The sequence below is a fragment of the Odocoileus virginianus genome, chromosome 3 (assembly GCF_023699985.2).
Source record: "Odocoileus virginianus isolate 20LAN1187 ecotype Illinois chromosome 3, Ovbor_1.2, whole genome shotgun sequence".
NCBI lineage: Eukaryota > Metazoa > Chordata > Mammalia > Artiodactyla > Cervidae > Odocoileus > Odocoileus virginianus.
In genome coordinates, this window is record NC_069676.1 from 64,254,133 (window position 1) to 64,273,649 (window position 19,517).

General features: G+C 41.0%; 1 protein-coding gene across 2 annotated transcripts in view; it reads right to left on the reverse strand.

The window, feature by feature from the left end:
• HAVCR1 (hepatitis A virus cellular receptor 1) overlaps window positions 1-15,089 on the reverse strand; it is a 39,025-nt gene extending 23,936 nt beyond the window's left edge. The window contains exons 1-5 of one of the 2 annotated variants that reach the window (XM_070465694.1): window positions 14,762-15,089; window positions 14,495-14,548; window positions 10,850-10,930; window positions 2,989-3,181; window positions 632-964 (exon numbers count right to left, since the gene is read on the reverse strand). In XM_070465694.1, the coding sequence (XP_070321795.1) occupies window positions 632-964; window positions 2,989-3,031 (376 nt within the window). In that variant the 5' untranslated portion in view covers window positions 3,032-3,181; window positions 10,850-10,930; window positions 14,495-14,548; window positions 14,762-15,089. The other variant, XM_020898238.2, reaches the window with a different exon arrangement.
• Window positions 15,090-19,517: the final 4,428 nt, after the last annotated feature.

The window sequence follows — 19,517 nt, forward strand, 5'->3', positions numbered from 1 at the left end:
GGACAACAGAGGATAAGATGGTTGGATGGCATCACCTAGTCAATGGACATGAGTTTGAGTAAACTCCTATAGTTGGTGTTAGACAGGGAGGCCTGGCGTGCTGCAGTCCATGGGGTGGCAAAGAGTTGGACACGACTGAGCAACTGAACTAAACTGAACAATGTATATGCAACAAGACTGTGTTGACTATTGTCAAAATATCTACTTTATATATGTGAAATTCTCTGTAAGTCTTAAAATGTTAAGAAAACATTTAAAAATTCTTTTAAGATATGATCTAGAGAAAAGGGCAGTTCTTCAAGTGGAATAAATTTAGCTCCATAGAAATGTTCACTATACCTCAGTGTGGAACAGTGAATGCATTTTCATTAAGCAACTAGAACACCTGAAGATCGGCTTTAGGAGATGCTGACTGGAAAGATGCTCTAGCCTATGATCCTGAAACAAGATTAGTCTTAATATTTCACTCCACACAAATACAAGTTATTCCACTTAAGAGTTATTAGAGAACAAAACTATAAGAACCTCCTGTTTCTCTATTAAAGAAAGAGGGAGTTAATATCAAACAGAAATCTCTTTATCTCTATGAACCTACAGGAAGTGATCAAAGGAAGTAGGAAGACAAACTCACCTGGCCTTATACTCAACTCTTGAATGATTTTTATATCATTGAACCACCCTCTTTTCTCAATACGGCAGCAATACAAGCCACTGTCAGATGGGACAGTGTTCTCTATGGTCAAAGACAAATCCCTTTCACCGATATTTCCTTTAAGCTGATAACGTCTGTCCTTCCGAACAATGACTTTGTATCCATCAGTCCAGATAATGTTACTTCCGCAGCTCAGCAAAGAACACGCCCCTCGGCCCCAGCATGCAGTTGTGATTTCTCCAGTATATGAGCAGGGTAGCCTGACAGACTGACCCGCTACTCCAGTCACCCGATGGTAAGAGGTTACACCATCTGTAAATAAAGAGAAACCAGAGCATGAGAACATGAGGTCTCAGTATTTTAATTTTAATAATTTTAATTTTTTTTCATATAGCTTATTTGGTTTGAAATTATGTGACTGTATCTTGAGTTTTTAGAATTTAGTATAAGCAAATTTCCATGTTAACATGTTCTTCAGCAGCATCACTATTTACTAGATATGATTGAAGATGAAAGATCATAGAAACATTTTTTTCAATTAATGAAAATGTCCTATACTTCCCAATAGGACAGATTTTCTAGAGAAAATATCAGGATAAAGGTCAGATATATGTTCAGCCTCTTTGGTGGACATGATCAAACTTTTCTCCAAAAGATTTGATTGAAACAAATGACATCTAGTAATGCATGAGTATGTGGATATTCATCCTGTATTTGACAGGTGTCTGTTTATTAAATATGCGAAACACACTGGTGGCTTTTCCTTTCTCCTAGATTCAATCACTGTCTTAACTAAAATCTGGTTTAAAAATTCTATTGCATTCAAAGTTTTGACTTTCAATTTTTATTTGAATTTTCCAATGGCCATTGGACATAGTCACTTCATAATACCCTCTCTTATTTAAATTTTAAAAAACAGGTCTACTATTTCATTAAATGTCATTGACTAGAAGGCAGAAGTCTTGTAAACTCTTCAGAAGTCAGTTTTTAGGAAAATGGGTTTATAATACTTTTAGGAGAAATTGAATCTTATGGGCTTTAGGGTCATTCCAAAAAATTCAAGCAAGGATCTTTTCTTGAGTTATGTGCAATGAATCACAGTCCACTTACACAGGAAAAACCAAAAAATTGGAGAATATTCAGTAAAATACTAAATTTTGTCTCATAGAAACAAACAGGCAGGAAAACTCTCACCTGTGGCAGCAGCTTAAAAACCCTGCATTGGCAAAAAGTTCCTAAAAGAAACATAAGATTTAATAGCTTATCATAGTTTGGACTTCCCTGGTGGCTCAGATGGTAAAAAGTATCTGCCTACAATGTGGGAGACCTGGGTTCGATCCTTGGACCAGGAAGATCCCCTGGAGAAGGAAATGGCAACCCACTCTAGTAGTCTTGCCTGGATGGATGGAGGAACCTGGTAGACTACCGTCCATGGGGTTGCAAAGAGTCGGACACAACTGAGCAACTTCAATTTCACTTTCCCTTTTCATACTTAGAACTGGGCTGTGAGTCTGGGAAGTGCTTTGGGAATAAGACATTCATTGTTACATATATAACAGTATTTTCTTCACTGGAATTCTGATAATATTTAATTTTGCTTAATATCATTTTGGGATCACAAAGCTAATGCATATTAATTTTAAAAATTTGTTATAGAAGTATAATTTTAAATTGTACTTTTACTCATATTCCACCTCTAAAGATTGTTTTTAAATTTTAGGATATATCAATCACTAATTTTCTCCCCTCTCTCATAGAATGTTTTGAATTAAAATATTTTATCTATTAAAAAAAATTTTCCCATATAGCACAGATGAGGAATCTTAGTTCCCCATTGAGGGATGGAACCCACATCTACTACATTGGAAGCATGGAGTCTTAAGCCACTCGAAAAGAGGGAAGATAAAATATTTTCTTTTTAAAGAAATGGTTGCATATGTTTAAAAAAGTAAAAAAGCACAGAATGGTACAATAAAGGACTCGTCTCCTTCCCATCCATCCCCATTTCTTCTTCCCATTCCCTTCCATGCCATGATAACAATGGTTACTGTTTACTACATACACATGAGTAGCTCATGCATACACATGAACAACACAAATGGCAGCATATGCATATGCACTGTATCATGCCTTGTTCATCTAGCTATAGATTTTATAATTCTTAGTGTTTAAACAATTTCTTTGGCTTAAGGTTTCAGCCTTGTTCTTTGTTCACTAGTTGACCCCGTTATTTTTAAACAATGCCCTAGAAATCTACCCTGCTTGACCATACCTACGTACTCGCTACATTCCCCCATCCTCAGGGCTTCTAAAGCACAGCCCACCTGTTCACCTACCTGTCAGGAGTAGGAGGCCCAGGATGGCTACCCAAGGGTGCATGATGCTACTGGCCTGAAGGAAAGAGAAGGTTGTCTGGTTTGTACGCTCCCAGGCAGATGGTATCAGATTGGACGCCACTAGGTGCCTTTCCAGGGGTTCCAAATAGCTCAGGTTCCTTATGCCTCAGCACAGGAAAAACTGAGCCAGAGCCTGAGGGATGAGAAGTGATCCATTAAAATAGGATGCTTGTAAGACTTACAAGAGGACAGGTGACCACTGTGCTGCCTCAAGTACTTGTGGGTTACATTTGTATAACCGAAGGAAGAAAGAGAGGGGAGAAGACCTCCTTCTTTTTCACTGTTAGTCTTCTTGGATGGGAGAATGTTTGATCCTGGATGGTGCATCCGGCACTGTCATGGCACTATGGAAAAATAATTCCAGGTCTCAGGACAGTGAGGGTTGTTCAGTTCGGATGAAACTGGAGCCCATTATACAGAGTGAAGTAAGCCAGAAAGATAAAGACCATTACAGTATACTAACACATATATATGGAATTTAGAAAGATGGTAACGATAACCCTATATGCAAAACAGAAAAAGAGACTCAGATGTATAGAACAGACTTGTGGACTTTGTGGGAGAAGGCGAGGGTGGGATGTTTCAAAAGAACAGCATCGAAACATGTATGTTATCTAGGGTGAAACAGATCACCAGCCCAGGTTGGATGCATGAGACAAGTGCTCGGGCCTGGTGCACTGGGAAGACCCAGAGGGATCGGGTGGAGAGGGAGGTGGGAGGGGGGACCGGGATGGAATACATGTAAATCCATGGCTAATTCATTTCAATGTATGACAAAAACCACTGCAATGTTGTAAAGTAATTAGCCTCCAACTAATAAAAATAAATGAAAAAAAAAAAAAAAAAGAAATGTCACATATCCAACTCTGGCAAATGTTTTAATCTCTACAAATATCTGTTTCTTCTCCTTTATAATGAATGTGATAATAGAATCACCCCAAACACCTGGACAAGGGTTCACAATAAGATAATGCTCTGAAAGCATCAAACGCAGCCCTTTCCTATAATAAGCACCAAGTAACTATTGCTTATTATCAATAACTCCAAGAATAATATTGATAGTCCAGAATGCTCCCCTGTGAGATGTTACATATGAAAGCTTTGGTATAGTGGCAAGTCCCTATTCAGCACTTACACTGTATCATCACAGTAATGATTATTTGATCAGAGGGAGGTGCCAGTCATCAGACACCAATCCCCACCAAGGCATCTGTAGGTCCACCCAGCCCCACATTTCCAACTTCCTGTTAGACATCACCCAAGGACACTTCAAACTCAAGATCACCCAAATATTTTTCATTCTTCCTTCTGGGTTTCCTTTAATAGTGAACCCATCACATCACCTACAATCCCAAGTACAGAGAATCAGTCATCCTTCCTTCTTACTCCAGTCACCAGCTCATCTCAATCCCAAGTCCTCATGGCTCTGACTCTGTCCCTTCTCTGCTGTTACTGCTGCCGTCACTCTAGCTGACACACCCCTCTCCTGTCTGAATAACAGCAGGAGCCTCCTGGGGAGCCTCTCTGCCTCCAGGCCTACTCCTCTCCAATACAGCTTCCACAGTCTTGCCAGCACAATATTTCCAAAAACAGAGCTGCAAGTGCCATTCCCTTCTCCAAACACATGAACAGTTTCTTAGGACCCTGGGATCAAATCTAAATTCCTCAGTCCATCAATCAAAGCCTTTTTAGAAAGATGGTAATGATAACCCTATGTGCAAAACAGAAAAAGAGACACAGATGTACAGAACAGACTTTTGGACTCTGTGGGAGAAGGCGAGGGTGGGATGTTTCGAAAGAACAGCATCGAAACATGTATGTTATCTATAGTGAAACAGATCATCAGCCCAGGTTGGATGCATGAGACAAGTGCTCGGGCCTGGTGCACTGGGAAGACCCAGAGGGATCGGGTGGAGAGGGAGGTGGGAGGGGGGATCGGGATGGGGATTACATGTAACTCCATGGCTGATTCATGTCAATGTATGACAAAACCCACTTCAATATTGTAAAGTAATTAGCCTCCAACTAATAAAAATAATATAAAAATAAAAAAAGAACCTAAGCTACTCCTAGCTTCCTGTTCCCATTAGATTAAACTAGACTCTTAAACAATCACAGAGATTCCATGCTCCTGTAAGTCCCCCTATCTCTGCTCAGACTGTTACCCCTCCTGTTCACTCTGCTCAATGAAACACTCTCATCCATGAAGAACCAATTCAAGGATCTTTGAGATAAGTCATCCTGGCCCTCCTATCTCAATTAGAATCCTTCTCTCCTTCCTTTGGATTCCCAGGGCACTTCTTCATACTTCTACCCCCAAACAAAGCCCACTGAGTGGTTGCTTGCTCACCCCAGCCTGTGTATCCCACACCTTTATGGACAGAGGTCAAGATTGCCTCATTTGATATGTTGTGGTCCCTGCATAGAGAAGCAACCAGGTTAGCCATGTTTAATGAATCATAGATTTGAAGGGTGTTTACCAAGTATCATGCTACATATTTCTATATATCCAAATGAAGTCCCAAGAAAAAGATATAAAATCTCATCTCTAACCACTTTTCCCTCTAAGAATCCCTTTATCTGCTGGAAAGGCCAGCTTGCTCAGACTGTGGAGCTTTGGCTGGTTTTGTAAAACAGAGAGACATGTAAGAGAACAAATGCTCCTAAAAGTTCCCCATGCCCACTTTCCCACCATCCAACCCTGAGACCAAGAAAAACCTATTGTAAGAACCTCAAGGAAAGAAAAATGTGACTATTATCAGAGCAGTGTTCACTTTATTTCCAGTTTTCCTGGATTGACAGCCAAGTCATGCATGTTTGGGGTTCATTAAAAACTGCTTGGACTTCATACTGTTGATGAGCATGAAGATCCAATTCAGGGCTGAGAAAAAGTGAATACTGATACTTGAGGAGCAGATAGGAAAACCTGCCCTCAGGGAGCTCTCCTGAGAGATAGTTGCTGCCAGTCATGGGACAAACGATAACTATACATGGGATCAGAGGAACTGGCCTCTGGTCTCAGCAGTCTCCCTAACTCACTGCAAGCCCTCTCTCACCTCACTGGCCTTTTCTGGGCTTCAATTTAATATCAGTTTCCTACTGACAACATCATCTCCAGGGTTCTATGGGCCCAAATTTAAACCATCTGAAACCGAGGAACGAGTCTCAGCTCTCCCTCTGCTTTGCTGTGTGATCTTGGGAAAGTCGCACCATGTCTCTGAGCTCCATTTCTAGGCAGCCACAGAGCGGAGGTAAGGATTTGCCTACCTAGGTAGGGCTTCTTCAGATGGTGTCTGGAGACCAAACACATTCGGAGTAGAGGAGGGCCCTGTAGCAGGAGATCCATACTTTGAGATGTCTCATAAAATAAATAATACAAGTCAGGAAGCCCTTGCATTGCCTACTTGACCACAACTCTTTTTAAAAAAAAAACAACAACACAATTTCTGAGCCTAAATCATAGAATGGAGCCTCTCTATTAAGTGATGTGAGCAGGACAAAACAACTGAGAGGCATCAGATGCTTAAAGATGTCCATCTGGAGGAACAAAACCTAGAGATAAACAAAACTGAGAGTTCTGTACAGCCACGTAAAAAGGAGTCAGTGGAGCTTTCAGAAACTCAGATTTATTCTAATAGTGAGTCAAGTATGACTACCATTGAGTTTTGGTTTTTTAAAATTTTTGTCATTTCTCCAAGTTTGTAATTTTGCCACGCATCACGGCTATTCCCCTGGTGTGATGAACAGTGGAAGAAAACAATCATAAAACCAAAAAATGTCTCTGTACTTGGAAGGGACTAAGTCAGCTGGGATCTGCTAGATGTGGCCTCTTGCTCTCCAGCCGGCCTGGCCTGAGAATGAAGGTGCATGAGTAGGAAAAGCAGCAGAGATGCAGTGAGGAGAGGGGATGGAAGGCCCGCATGAGGGCTCTCATTCAGCACCAGGGATTATGGACCAGGCACTGATCTCATGCATTTCCTAAGTCAACAGCCCTGTGAAACATGTACTGTTATCTCCATGGTACATTTTGAGGAAAGAGATTTAGAAAAGCTTAGAACAAGAACTTGAGGTTTTAAAAGAAAAAATAAGGCATACAAGGTGGAGCTGAGACTGACACTTCCCAGCAGAGGTCTTTTAACCTCCACTTAGTGCTACCAGAAGACTGGGAGGGAAAAGGACTAGAAAAAAAGGATTGGGGATATTATTGAGGTAGTAAAAGTGAGACTGAGGCATAAACACAGGGAATTTAATCTCAGGCCACTGGATTTTGTTTAGGAAATGACTTAGTCATGTGGGTCTCCTCATGCTGGCTTCAGGCTCCTGACTCAGTAGAGATGTTGGATCTGTAGGAAACAATTTGGGACCATTTCACACATCCTGTGACCAAATGAGAAATGAAATTGATCCTCAGGCTCAATGGAATGTTCTGAGTTCCCATCTAATTGAGGTGTAAAAGTTCATATTCCCGTAACAGACTGCATTTACCTGGGTCTAGGAAACCTATGAGAACGTAAATTGTATTGTTGTTATTGCTGTTTGTCTGTGTTTGAATTAGGTTCCTCATCATTTGGGGCTTTGCAGAATTCTTGGAGAATCTGATAAGAGTTCTAGACTTTTATACATACACAATTATATGTGTGTGTGTGTTGAGTGTGTGTGTGTTTATGTTTAAAGTGGCATTCAACCATCCACTTGCCACCCAAAAACTGAATGAAGAAACTAGGACGGTATTGGGAATATTTAGCCAAAGCAAGAAAAATCCCACAGAGGCATGCGGGTTCTCTGAATAGGTTGAAAGCATTTTTATGCAAATGAAGAAGTTTTATTCAATAACTGGTTCCAGAGGGTAGATGGGGCAGGGGCACTGTGGCATGATGTCAGAATGGCACCAGAATCGAGCAGACATGAGTTAAATCAAGGTCTATCATCTACCAGACAAGCTGTATAACCCTCATGGATTCTACAATGTAAGTGATAATGATATCTATTTCATAATATTTTGTCAAAAACCAAATGAGCTAATATATGTAAAATGTATAATGTTGAAACAATGACAGACTTCAGTACATGTTAGCTTCTCTAATAAGCTCTTTGACTCTCCATATCTTTACTTGTAAAGTGGGAATAATATTTGCACCTGGCTAGAAGGTCATTGTGAGATGTAAATAAGAGAATACATGTTAAAACCCTTATACAACAGCTAACACCTACCTAACTCCTCAGTATGGATTATAAATGCTTCATTACAAATACCATAGGGGAAAAAGAAGGTCAATGACAAAAATAGGATATTTTATTTCAGACTGGAAGATAAGGCAAAATAAAATAATATCTAAAAGTATGGAATCAGAGCAAGACTTCCTGGATCTGGCAACCAAGAGTTATGCAGTCTTGAGAAAGCTACATCAAAAAGAGATAGAAGCATTGCTAAGAGGGATTGAATGACAATCCCTGAGAACAGTTGACCCCACACCAGCACATGATCTGTACTCAGTAAACCCTGGTTGAGTAGATGTCACAAAGGGACCAAGAGACCTCCTCTTCAACAGTGCCACCTATGGGTATGGTCACAAGCGTTCTCTCTCCCAGGGTTTATCAAGCGAAATGAAATTAACAGGAGAAAAATGTTATAAAAGATATAAAATTTAAAAGCACACATTTCTTTGAACCTAGCATTTCTCCTTCTTGGTCATTGCCCTAGCTAGACAGACACTTGCTTAATCACTTAAAGAGATACCTACAAGGATGCTCAGTGCAGATGATTTAAGAATGAAGCTTTGGAACAACTAAGTGCCCCTCAATGGGCAACGGATACTATAAGTATCCATAGTAAAAAAAAATGGCCTGGGTGAGGCAGCATGGCTGCCCGGTTGCTCAGTCCTATCTGACTCTTTGCAACGCCTTGGACTGTAGCCTGCTAGGCTCCTCTGTCCATGGGATTTTTCCCAGCAAGAATACTGGAAATGGCAACCCATTTTCTCCTCCAGGGGAGCTTCCTGACCCAGGGATCGAAACTGTGTCTTCTGTGTTTCCTGCATTGCATGCAGATTCCTTATTTCTGAGCCTCCAGGGAAGTACAAAAGACTACACAGCAAATTAACATAGTGATGAAGCTTTACATGGACCAAAAAAGAACGTGGTCCAATGTTTAATGTTAGGTGAATAAACGTGCAGAAGGCTGAAAGTATATTTCAAAACTTTACACATAATGCTGTATATTTCTACAACTCCATACATCAGGGACTAGGACAAGATCTGAACAGTGATCACTTTCAACTAATATCAGTCATTAATCTGAGGAGGAACTGAGATTAAATACAGGGAGTCAAAGAGTATGCTATTTCTACATTTAAAGAAATGTATCTAACAAAAATACATTTTTGAACTGTCTGTATAATTTAATATAAATTAGTAATATTTTGAAAGATGAATGTGGGTTTTTCCTACTAGCAGTCCTAGCTTTAGATCCCAAGACTGATTTCAGAAATGAGGCAGAGAAGGGAAGGAGCCAGCGCTGATGCTTTAGCCTGTTTCACTCTTATCCCAGCTTGCAGGAGGATGTAGGACATGACCACAGTGCTCCCCAAAGAGCAGAGTCCTAGACAAGCAGGCAGGTGACAGACTGTTCCCATGGCCAAAGGCAAATCCCTCACAGCAGCACAGTCCCCTTATCTCCTGACTCAGAAGTCACCAAGTCATTCACTTCCTGCATCAAAGTCTGGGATTTCAACTGAAGAACCCAAACTCTAGACACTGGGGGAAAAAAAGAAAAGGAGAAAACAAACTTAGGTAAATGCCTGTATTCCTATCTGGAGGGCCCCACAGTTGCCCTAAACTGACTTCTGTCATAAAAAAAAAAAAAAAAAAGAAGAGCAAAACCTTTTATTTAGTGCATGGCAGACAGTGTTCTATGTGATCTACATGCACGGTCTCATTTACTCCCCAGAAAGAGGTAAGGACTGGGGTTTCATTATTCCCATTTGACCAGTGAGGAAGCCAAGGCCCAGAGAGATTAAGGAACTTTGCCAAAGTCACAGCAGAGAAGAGGCATCATGCAGTGGACACCAGAACACACACATGAATTCTACTTCACTGCCCCCTACATTCCACTCTCACAAGCATTGATTTACTTACCTCATAGAAGTCTGTTTTCCTCTTCTTGAATACAAGCTTCACTAAGGTAACAACTACCTTTTGTATGTCTACTAGCTAGCCAGGCGCTCATCTAAATTCATATGCATGAGGTTACACAGCAGAGGCAGAGACCCCTAGGGAAAAGTAGTAGCAGCTGATAATCAAACCCAGGCAGTCCCCTCTAGCACCTCCAAGGATTTAAATTATTTTCAGGATATTCTCTGCCCCTGGACCCTAGTAAACACCTAAAAAAGTCTGGCTAGAGGGAGGAAAGGACAAATGAATGAAAGAACACTCCTTCCACTATACAGAGTCCAGGGGTCTAGTGAATTCACCCTCTGTGGCTTCAAGGAAGAAGACCAATGTATTTGGAAATGGGATGAGACAGCTGAGCTCCACCCAGCCTAGAGTGGACAGGCAAATATTCTAGAGATGATCTACCATGGAGAACTGCACAAACAAATCAAGTCAATGGTCTCCCTCACTCTCTAAAATCCACAGGGAGAAATAAGCCACAAACACAGTCTTGACACCAGTGTGTTCCCGGACGGCTTCATGGCTCACAGGACCCAACAGTCACCCCTAGTCATCTGACTCGGGGACACTCTGTTCAGTGTTTCCCCTCAATCCAAGGGGAGAGGAAAGAAAGAGAACCATATCCACGTACCCTTGGATGTGAGCAAGGCAGTGTCTCCCGCAATCGCCTCTGTGCTTCTCTGAGAAGTCCTGGGGAGGACTCTTTCTGATTCTGGATGAGAGAAAAGTTTGATAAATGCAGTTAAAAAGTATTTGTGCTGAGTGGTGGGATTTGGAACTATTTTTATAGTTGTCTTTTTACTCTTCTATGTTTAATTTTTTTCCCAATGATTTTAAGTAATTTTTAGAATCTAGGTGAAAAACTGCAAATGTTGTATTCTAAGATGATGATTTTAAAGACCAAAGGAATAAAATTTACATATAAAAATTGGCTTAGGATTCATGGACCTTAGGTCACTATTCATAGTATAATGGAATTATCCAATTCAATACTATAAAGTTGTTTAAATTAATCCAGCCCCTATTGAGGCAGCCAAAATGCTTAAGTCTTCAGGCTATCTCATGATTCTTTTCTGAAAATCTTACCTCAGAATCAGAGGCTGAAAGATGGTGGGAGCTCTGGTAAGTCCCCATAATTAATGGAGCTAGTGACTCAGTGAGAATTCCAAGATAAGAGTATTAAGAAGGTTTCAGGAGGAAGGGAGGGACAGAGGAAGAATAGAGAGAGACAGACAGGGAGAAGGGGAGGGAGAGAAAGGAAGAAAAAAAAAGACAAGTAGAATCAGTTCATCAAGGGATATTTTAAGGCATCTAGAGGTCTTTCCTCTAATGCCAACAGTTGAGCCCTGCCGGGATGGAACTCTTCTGACCTAGGGTAACATTTCCTGGTTCTTTACTAAGTGTCTCCAAGTCTCCTGGAGGGAGAGCAACTGGAGAACCCAAAATGCTGACTTTTCAAGAGTACAAAGGTTAAAAAAAATAGCAACAAACAAAAGGAAACCATAAAGAAATGTAAAAGAACAACTTAATGAAACTATGCACACACAGACACACAGAGTTGTTTAATGAATTGTGTGGCCCCCACCCACAAATTCATTTGTTCAAGCCCTGACACCTAGGACCTTGAATGTGACTATATTTGGAGACTGCACATTAAAAGGGATAATTAAGGTAAAAATGATGTTATATGGATGGGCTCTACTTGAATATGACTGATGTTCTCACAAAAAGAGGAAATTAGAACAAAGACACACAAAGGAGAAAGATCATGTGAAGACACAGGGAGAAGACAGACATCAAGGAGAAAGGCCTCAGAAGAAACCAATTCTGCTGACCCCTTGGTTTCAGACTCCTTGCCTCCAGAATTGTGAGAAGCAAGCTTTTGTTGTTTAAGCTGCCCAGTTTGTGGTGTTTGTTATGACAGCCCTGGCAAACTCGTACACATATATGTACAGACACAGACCCTAGAGCAAGTTGCTGAGCTGCCCTATTCAGTAGGAGAAACTTCTTCCAAGGGATCCAAGGTTCATCTGAAAAGAATGAATGGCCAGGTGAGCCAGGTACCTGCGGGGAGAATGGGCCCTTCGGTGGAAGCCTCAAGGGTCAGCTGTGTCATCTCTTCCTCGGGAAGGGAGCTTGATGCTGTCAGAAAGCATGTGGAGGCCATGGCTGCGAGCACAGCTGTAGCTCTCACCTGAAGTGGTTTTGTGGTTGTGAGGTGTGGCTATGACTCTTGTTGGGAACACAGCTGTGGGCATGATCTCGGCGGTGGTGGTAGTTGGGTGTGAGTGGTTGTGGGGGCTGTAACCAGTAGAAGATATGTCTGGTACCAACTGGAGATGGAGGAAGAGGGAAACACCACAGGTGTAGTTGGCATCCCTCAATTTCTCTGTGTTTTAGCGGCCTCATCTGGTCCACAGTTTGGACCTTTAAATGTTCATGAAAATTGGTTTTCTTAATTCTAGTCTTGGCCTATCCAACTTATTCTTCACAGAGTGGCTAGAGTCAGCTTTGAAAGTGACAAATTATTATTTTATGTCTGTTTCTCCTAGTACACTATAAGCTCCATGAGCAAAAAGCTGGAATTTATGTTGTTCTCGTTACTAATCTATAGGACACTAATCTACTAATCTACAGGACACTGGTAGATAGTAGAGAGTAAGTATCCTGTAGATAGTAAATATTCCCAAAACACCACATTAATGAGTAAATGAACAAGCCCATTAAAAGTGAGTCTAAACATAACATTTAAGTTAAGCAAGATGAATAAGCTCTAGTAATTTACTGCACACATTGTACCCATAGTTATCAATAGTTTATTGTATAGTTGATAATGTGTGAAGATAGCTGAACTTATTCTTGGTGTTCTTTCAACAATAAAAATAAAAATCTAAAAAAAGCAAGCTCAAAGACTATAATATAGGGTGAAAATGTAGTCTCTTTCAGATATTAAAGATTGATTCATGTCAAAACCACTCACCCCCTAAACATCTGAATTAGCATCACTACATATACCACCCTTTCTTAAATATGCCAAATCTCTATTAACTCTAATGGACCAGAAACTTATCATCAGTTTCAACTGAGCTTAGAACTCATAGACTATTGAAGATGTCATACAGTATTGAAGTCAACCAGTATTTTATAAAATAATATTACTAGCTGGTTATACCAGACATGAAAAGCAAAGACTTGGATTGGCATCATTTATCTTCATCAAATCCAAATAATACCTTCTATCTCACAAAGTTGCTTTGAGATAAAAATACACTAATGCTTATGAAAGTTCTCTTACTGGAAGCATTCACATCAGTTCTTCTTACATTTTAGAGTGTATGAGACTCACCTGAGAAGCTTATTACACATATGGCTAGCAAGACCTTGCCTCCTGAGATGCCAGTCCCATTAGGGAGAGAGACCAAGGATCCTCAGTCCCTGGTGCAGGCTAATTTGACATCATTCAAGAGCACTCTCACCTCTGATGCTTGATGAGTCTGAGTAGTCACTGACTTCAAAACCCGTCTTTTAGAAAAAATACCTAATTAAAAACAGGCGCTGCCTTCTTCAGGTAGGGTTGCAGATGCCCATTTAATCAGTATCCAGCCAACAGCAGGAAAAGCGGCCATAGCAACTCTCTGCATCACCAAACCCTTCATGCCTCCAGCTCAAGAACAATATATAGACCAGGAAAAACAATGGTTAAAAAAAAGGGACAAGAACTTCTTTCATTCTATGAACTTCCATAGGGTGTCTTGGAAGAGAGGTAGTTAAAGGAGTAATTACTATGAGGCAACAAGTTCTCTAAAGTGGGGGACTCCAGGGAGGACAGGAACTCACAGCAGAAACATTTAAACCAGTCTGGAGACTATGGGTGGTCAGGAAAACCCTGACTTAGGTGGAAACCTCGGGATGCATAGAGTTATAGAGGAAAGAAAGGCAGAGAGAACAGTAGGACAAAGGCTAATTTTTTCTTGGAATACAGGTGTTTTCTCATACAGCACATCTGAAAGATTCATATGCAGAAACTATGAACTGTTTAAACTGCAAGAGACATTAGATACTGTCTAGTCCTAGGGTCATGGATTGTTAAAACTGGTCCTATCCAGGTTCCTCCTTTCTTACCTGGAAGGGCCATAGTCATCAAAAGATAATAACCAAGATGTGACTTCAGCTCAGCCAAGAGTATCCCGCCTTATAGCATCAGGATGTGAGGGTCTGTACTGGTCCACACAGAGTGTGTACATTTGTGTTGTCCTAAAGAAAATATAAAGCTCACCTTGAATCCTGACCTCTGGGAAAATAAAACAAACCAAGAAGCAAGCGAAAATTCCTATAAATAAAGAGAAAATAAAGATTATAGTAAGAGCTCTTAGCAGGACAAATTCCTCTGCTAGAACACTCTGCTGGTAACAGCTGCCAAGGACATTTCTTTTCTCCATGTTATCTGATCCCTCATCTCTGTGTCTTAAATTACCATCTCTGATATGGACATAAATATCACCACCCTAAAGTTCCCAGGTAACCATATGGTATGATCACTCACCTAGAGCCAGACATCCTGGAATGCGAAGTCAAGTGGGCCTTAGGAAGCATCACTACAAACAAAGCTAGTGGAGGTGATGGAATTCCAGTTGAGCTCATTCAAATCCTAAAAGATGATGCTGTGAAAGTGCTGCACTCAATATGCCAGCAAATTTGGAAAACTCAGCAGTGGCCACAGGACTGGAAAAGGTCAGTTTTCATTCCAACCCCAAAGAAGGGCAATGCCAAAGAATGCTCAAACTACCACACAGTTGCACTCAGCTCACACGCTAGCAAAGTAATTCTCAAAATTCTCCAAGCCAGGCTTCAACAGTACATGAAGTGTGAACTTCCAGATGTTCAAGCTAGATTTAGAAAAGGCAGAGGAACTAGAGATCAAATTGCCAACATCCGCTGGATCATCAAAAAAGCAAGAGAGTTTCAGAAAAACATCTACTTCTGCTTTATTAACTATGCCAAAGCCTTTGACTATGTGGATCACAACAAACTGTAGAAAATTCTTAATGAGATGGGAATTCTAGACCATCTGACCTGCCTCCTGAAAAATCTGTATGCAGGTCAGGAAGCAACAGTTAGAACTGGACATGGAACAACAGACTGGTTCCAAATAGGGAAATGAGTATGTCAAGACTGTATATTGTCACCCTGTTTATTTAACTTACATGCAGAGTACATCATGAGAAATGCTGGGCTGGAGGAAGCACAAGCTGGAATCAAGATTGCCAAGAGAAATATTAATAACCGCAGATATGCAGATGATACCACCTTTATGGCAGAAAGCAAAGAACTAAAGAGACTCTTGATGAGGAGAAAGAGGAGAGTGAAAAAGTTGGCTTAAAACTCAACAGTCAGAAGACTAAGATCATGGCATCTTGGTCCCATCACTTCATGGTAAATAGATGGGGAAAACGTAGAAGCAGTGACAGACTTTATTTTGGGGAGCTCCAAAATCACTGTAGATGGTGACTGCAACCATGAAGTTAAAAGATGTTTGCTCCTTGGAAGAAACCAAGACAGCATATTAAAAAGCATAGACATTACTTTGCCAACAAAAGTCCGTCTAGTAAAAGCTATGGTTTTTTCAGTAGTCAGGTATAGATGTGAGAGTTGGACTATAAAGAAAGCTGAGTGACAAAGAATGGATGCTTTTGAACTGTGGTATTGGATAAGACTCTTTTTTTTTTTTTTTTTAATTTTTATTAGTTGGAGGCTAATTACTTTACATCATTACAGTAGTTTTTGTTATACATTGATATGAATTAGCCATGGATTTACATGGATAAGACTCTTGAGAGTCCCTTGGACCAAGGAGATCCAGCTAGTCCATCCTAAAGGAAGTCAGTCCTGAATATTCATTGGAAGGACTGATGCTGAAGCTGAACTCCAATACTTAGGCCACCTGATGTGAAGACCTTTGTTGGAAAAGACCTTGATGCTGGGAAAGATTGAAGATGCGAGGAGAAGGGGACAACAGAGGATGAGATGGTTGGATGGCATCACTGACTTAATGGACATGAGTTTGAGTAAACTCCTGTAGTTGGTGATGGACAGTGAGGTCTGGAGGGCTGTAGTCCATGGGGTGGCAAAGAGTCAGACATGACTGAGTGACTTAACTGAACTGAAAATTCCCAAACAAGTCTCAGGAAAAACCCTGTGTTACAAAGAGAGAGAGTGGCTCCAAAGTGGAGTGAGTGGATTCAGGAGTGCAGTGAGCTTCTGCCCTACAGATCATCCATGGAAATTCATCACAGGGAGACAAGCCTCCAGGGACTCCTGATGGGAGGACTAAGAACTCTTACTCAGATAAAGCTGCCTGAGTTCAATTACCGGCCAGAGAATCAGAGGCCTTTAGGACATTTTGGCTGTTGGCAGGCCCCAGGAGTCTGTTTGTCTGTCCAAATTCCATTTCTTACACTCGTGTGAATGCTGATAGGGCAGAACCTTGAAGTTTCATTTCTCTTTTTGCCTCATTATCTTCCCTTTCCCCACCCTGAATGGCCTTCCTCAATCTGGGATGTATGATGAAATGTGCTAAGCAATTTTCTCCTGGTTATTATTATGTGTAACAGACACGTGGAGTGGTGGTGTGGATGTGCACTTGTCCACTCGTGTAGTGAGTGGGTTTTCCACATGTACATGAGCACCTACACTGTGCACGTGCACACTCGTAAACTGCATCAGCCATGGTCTTCCTGGCTACCGTCCAGCTCATAATCAAATGCAATTAACTCTCCCCATTGGCAGGAGTTCACACACAGGCTCCTCATGACAACCAAAAGGAAGTTAGGTGGGAATTTAGGTCTTCTATCATCCCGAGTTCTCCCTCACCCAGGCCCTTGGGCCCTTTGACCTGATAATAGAGAAATAAAAGCACTGCTGCCATCGACCATCCCATAAGCCAAAAACACCATTAGATTATTTTTTTTTTGAGCAAAGAAAGAAGAGGTTCAATAGAGGAAGCATATGGTGATAGCTACCAGGCAGCCTCAGGTAACAAACAAGCCCAAGGTCTGGGCCCATTTCCACCATTTTTTAGTGAAACAGCTTGATGGGGAAGAGCATACAAGTCATGAACCAGATTTCCGGGCTTAAATCTCACGATATTTCTCACCCTCTGGATTCTATGGATTCAACAATATATCCACGACCACAGAATCAGTTAGACGAGGAATCAAATCAATGCTCACCAACCAGATGTATTTTCTAAAGCATATTTATCTCATCATCATTAGTTATTGAATGCTTAATTACATGCCTGGCACTCTAGTACATGATATGAAAGTATTATTTAATTCTCACAACCCTAAGAAAGAGATAATACTGTTTTCTCATTTATTAGATGCAGAAGCTAATGCTTAAGAGAGCCAAGTAATTGGCATTATAGCAAAATTTTCAGAAACAGAACTCAAGCCAAGACTTTCTGATCCCAAAGCTCCTGATTTTAATCATTATATATTCCTTTGATCTGTGACCCTTAGGGCAATGCACCATGAGACCAAGTATATCAGTGGCAGCTCCTATCTAGCTATAGAGAAGGAATTTGTTCAGCTGCTAAGTCATGTCAGATGCTTTGTGATCCCATGGACTGCAGCATGCCAGGCTTCCCTGTCTTTCACTATCATCCAGAGTTTGCTCAAACTCATGTCCATTGAATTGGTAATGCCATTCAACTATCTCATCCTCTGTCATTGCCTTCTCCTCCTGCCCTCTGTCTTCCCCAGAATCAGGGTCTTTTCCAATGAGTCAGCTCTTACATCAGGTGGCCAAGGTATTGGAGATTCAGCTTCGGCATTAGTCCTTCTAATGAATGTTCAAGGTTGATTTCCTTTAGGATTGACAGGTTTGATCTCTTTTCTGTCTAGCAATAGCAAACCAGTCTTCTCCAGCACCAGAATTTGAAAGCATCCATTCTTCGGTGCTCAGGCTTCTTTATGGCCTAACACTTACATCTGTACATAACAGCTAGAAAAACCATAGCTTTGACTATATGAATCTTTGTTGGCAAAGTTATGTCTCTGTTTTTTAATATGCTGGCTAATTTTGTCATAGCTTCTTACAAGGAGCTAGTGTCTTTATATTCATGGCTGCAGTCACCATCTGTAGTGGTTTTGGAGCCCCCCAAAAGAAAATCTACCACTTTTTCCCCATTTATTTGCCATGAAGTGATAGGACGGGATGCCATGATATTCATGTTTTGAATGTTGAGTTTTAAGCCAACTTTTTCGCTCTCCTCTTTCACGCACATCAAGAGGCTCTTTCCTTGGAAGGAAAGTTATGACCAACCGAGATAGCATATTAAAAAGCAGAGACATTACTTTGCCAACAAAGGTCCATCTAGTCAAGGCTATAGTTTTTCCAGTGGTCATGTATAGATGTGAGAGTTGGACTATAAAGAAAGCTGAGCGCTGAAGAATTGATGTTTTTGAACTGTGGTGTTGGAAAAGACTCTTGAGAGTCCCTTGGACTGCAAGGAGATCCAACCAGTCCATCCTAAAGGAGATCAGTCCTGGGTGTTCATTGGAAGGACTGATGTTGAAGCTGAAACTCCAATACTTTGGCCACCTGATGCGAAGAGCTGACTTATTTGAAAAGACCCTGATGCTGGGAAAGATTGAGGGAAGGAAGAGAAGGGGATGACAGAGGATGAGATAGTTGGATGGCATCACTGACTCAATGGAGATGACTTTGGGTAAACTCCGGGAATTGGTGATGGACAGGGAGGTCTGGTGTGCTGTGATTCATGGGATTGCAAAGAGTCGGACATGACTGAGTGACTGAACTGAACTGAACTGAGGCCTTTTTGTTCCTCTTCACTATCTGCCATTAGAGTGGTAACATCTACATATCTGTGGTTTTTGATATTTCTCCTGGCAATCTTGATTACAGCTTGCGCTTAATCCAGCCCAACATTTCACACGATGTACTCTGCATGTAAATTAAATAAGCAGGGTGACAATATACAGCCTTGATGTATTCCTTTCCCAATTTTGATCCAGTCTATTGTTCCATGTACAGTTCTAACTGTTGCTTCTTGACCTGCATACAGGTTTCTCAGAAAGCAGGTAAGGTGGTCTGGTATTCCCATCTCTTTAAGAATTGTCCCGTTTGTTGTATCCAGACAGTCATAGGCTTTAGTGTAGTCAATGAAGCAGAAGTATACAGTTTTCTCAATTTCCCTTGCTTTTTCTATGATCCAACGGATGTTGTCAATTTGATTTCTAGTTCCTCTGCATTTTTTGAAATCCAGCTTGGACATC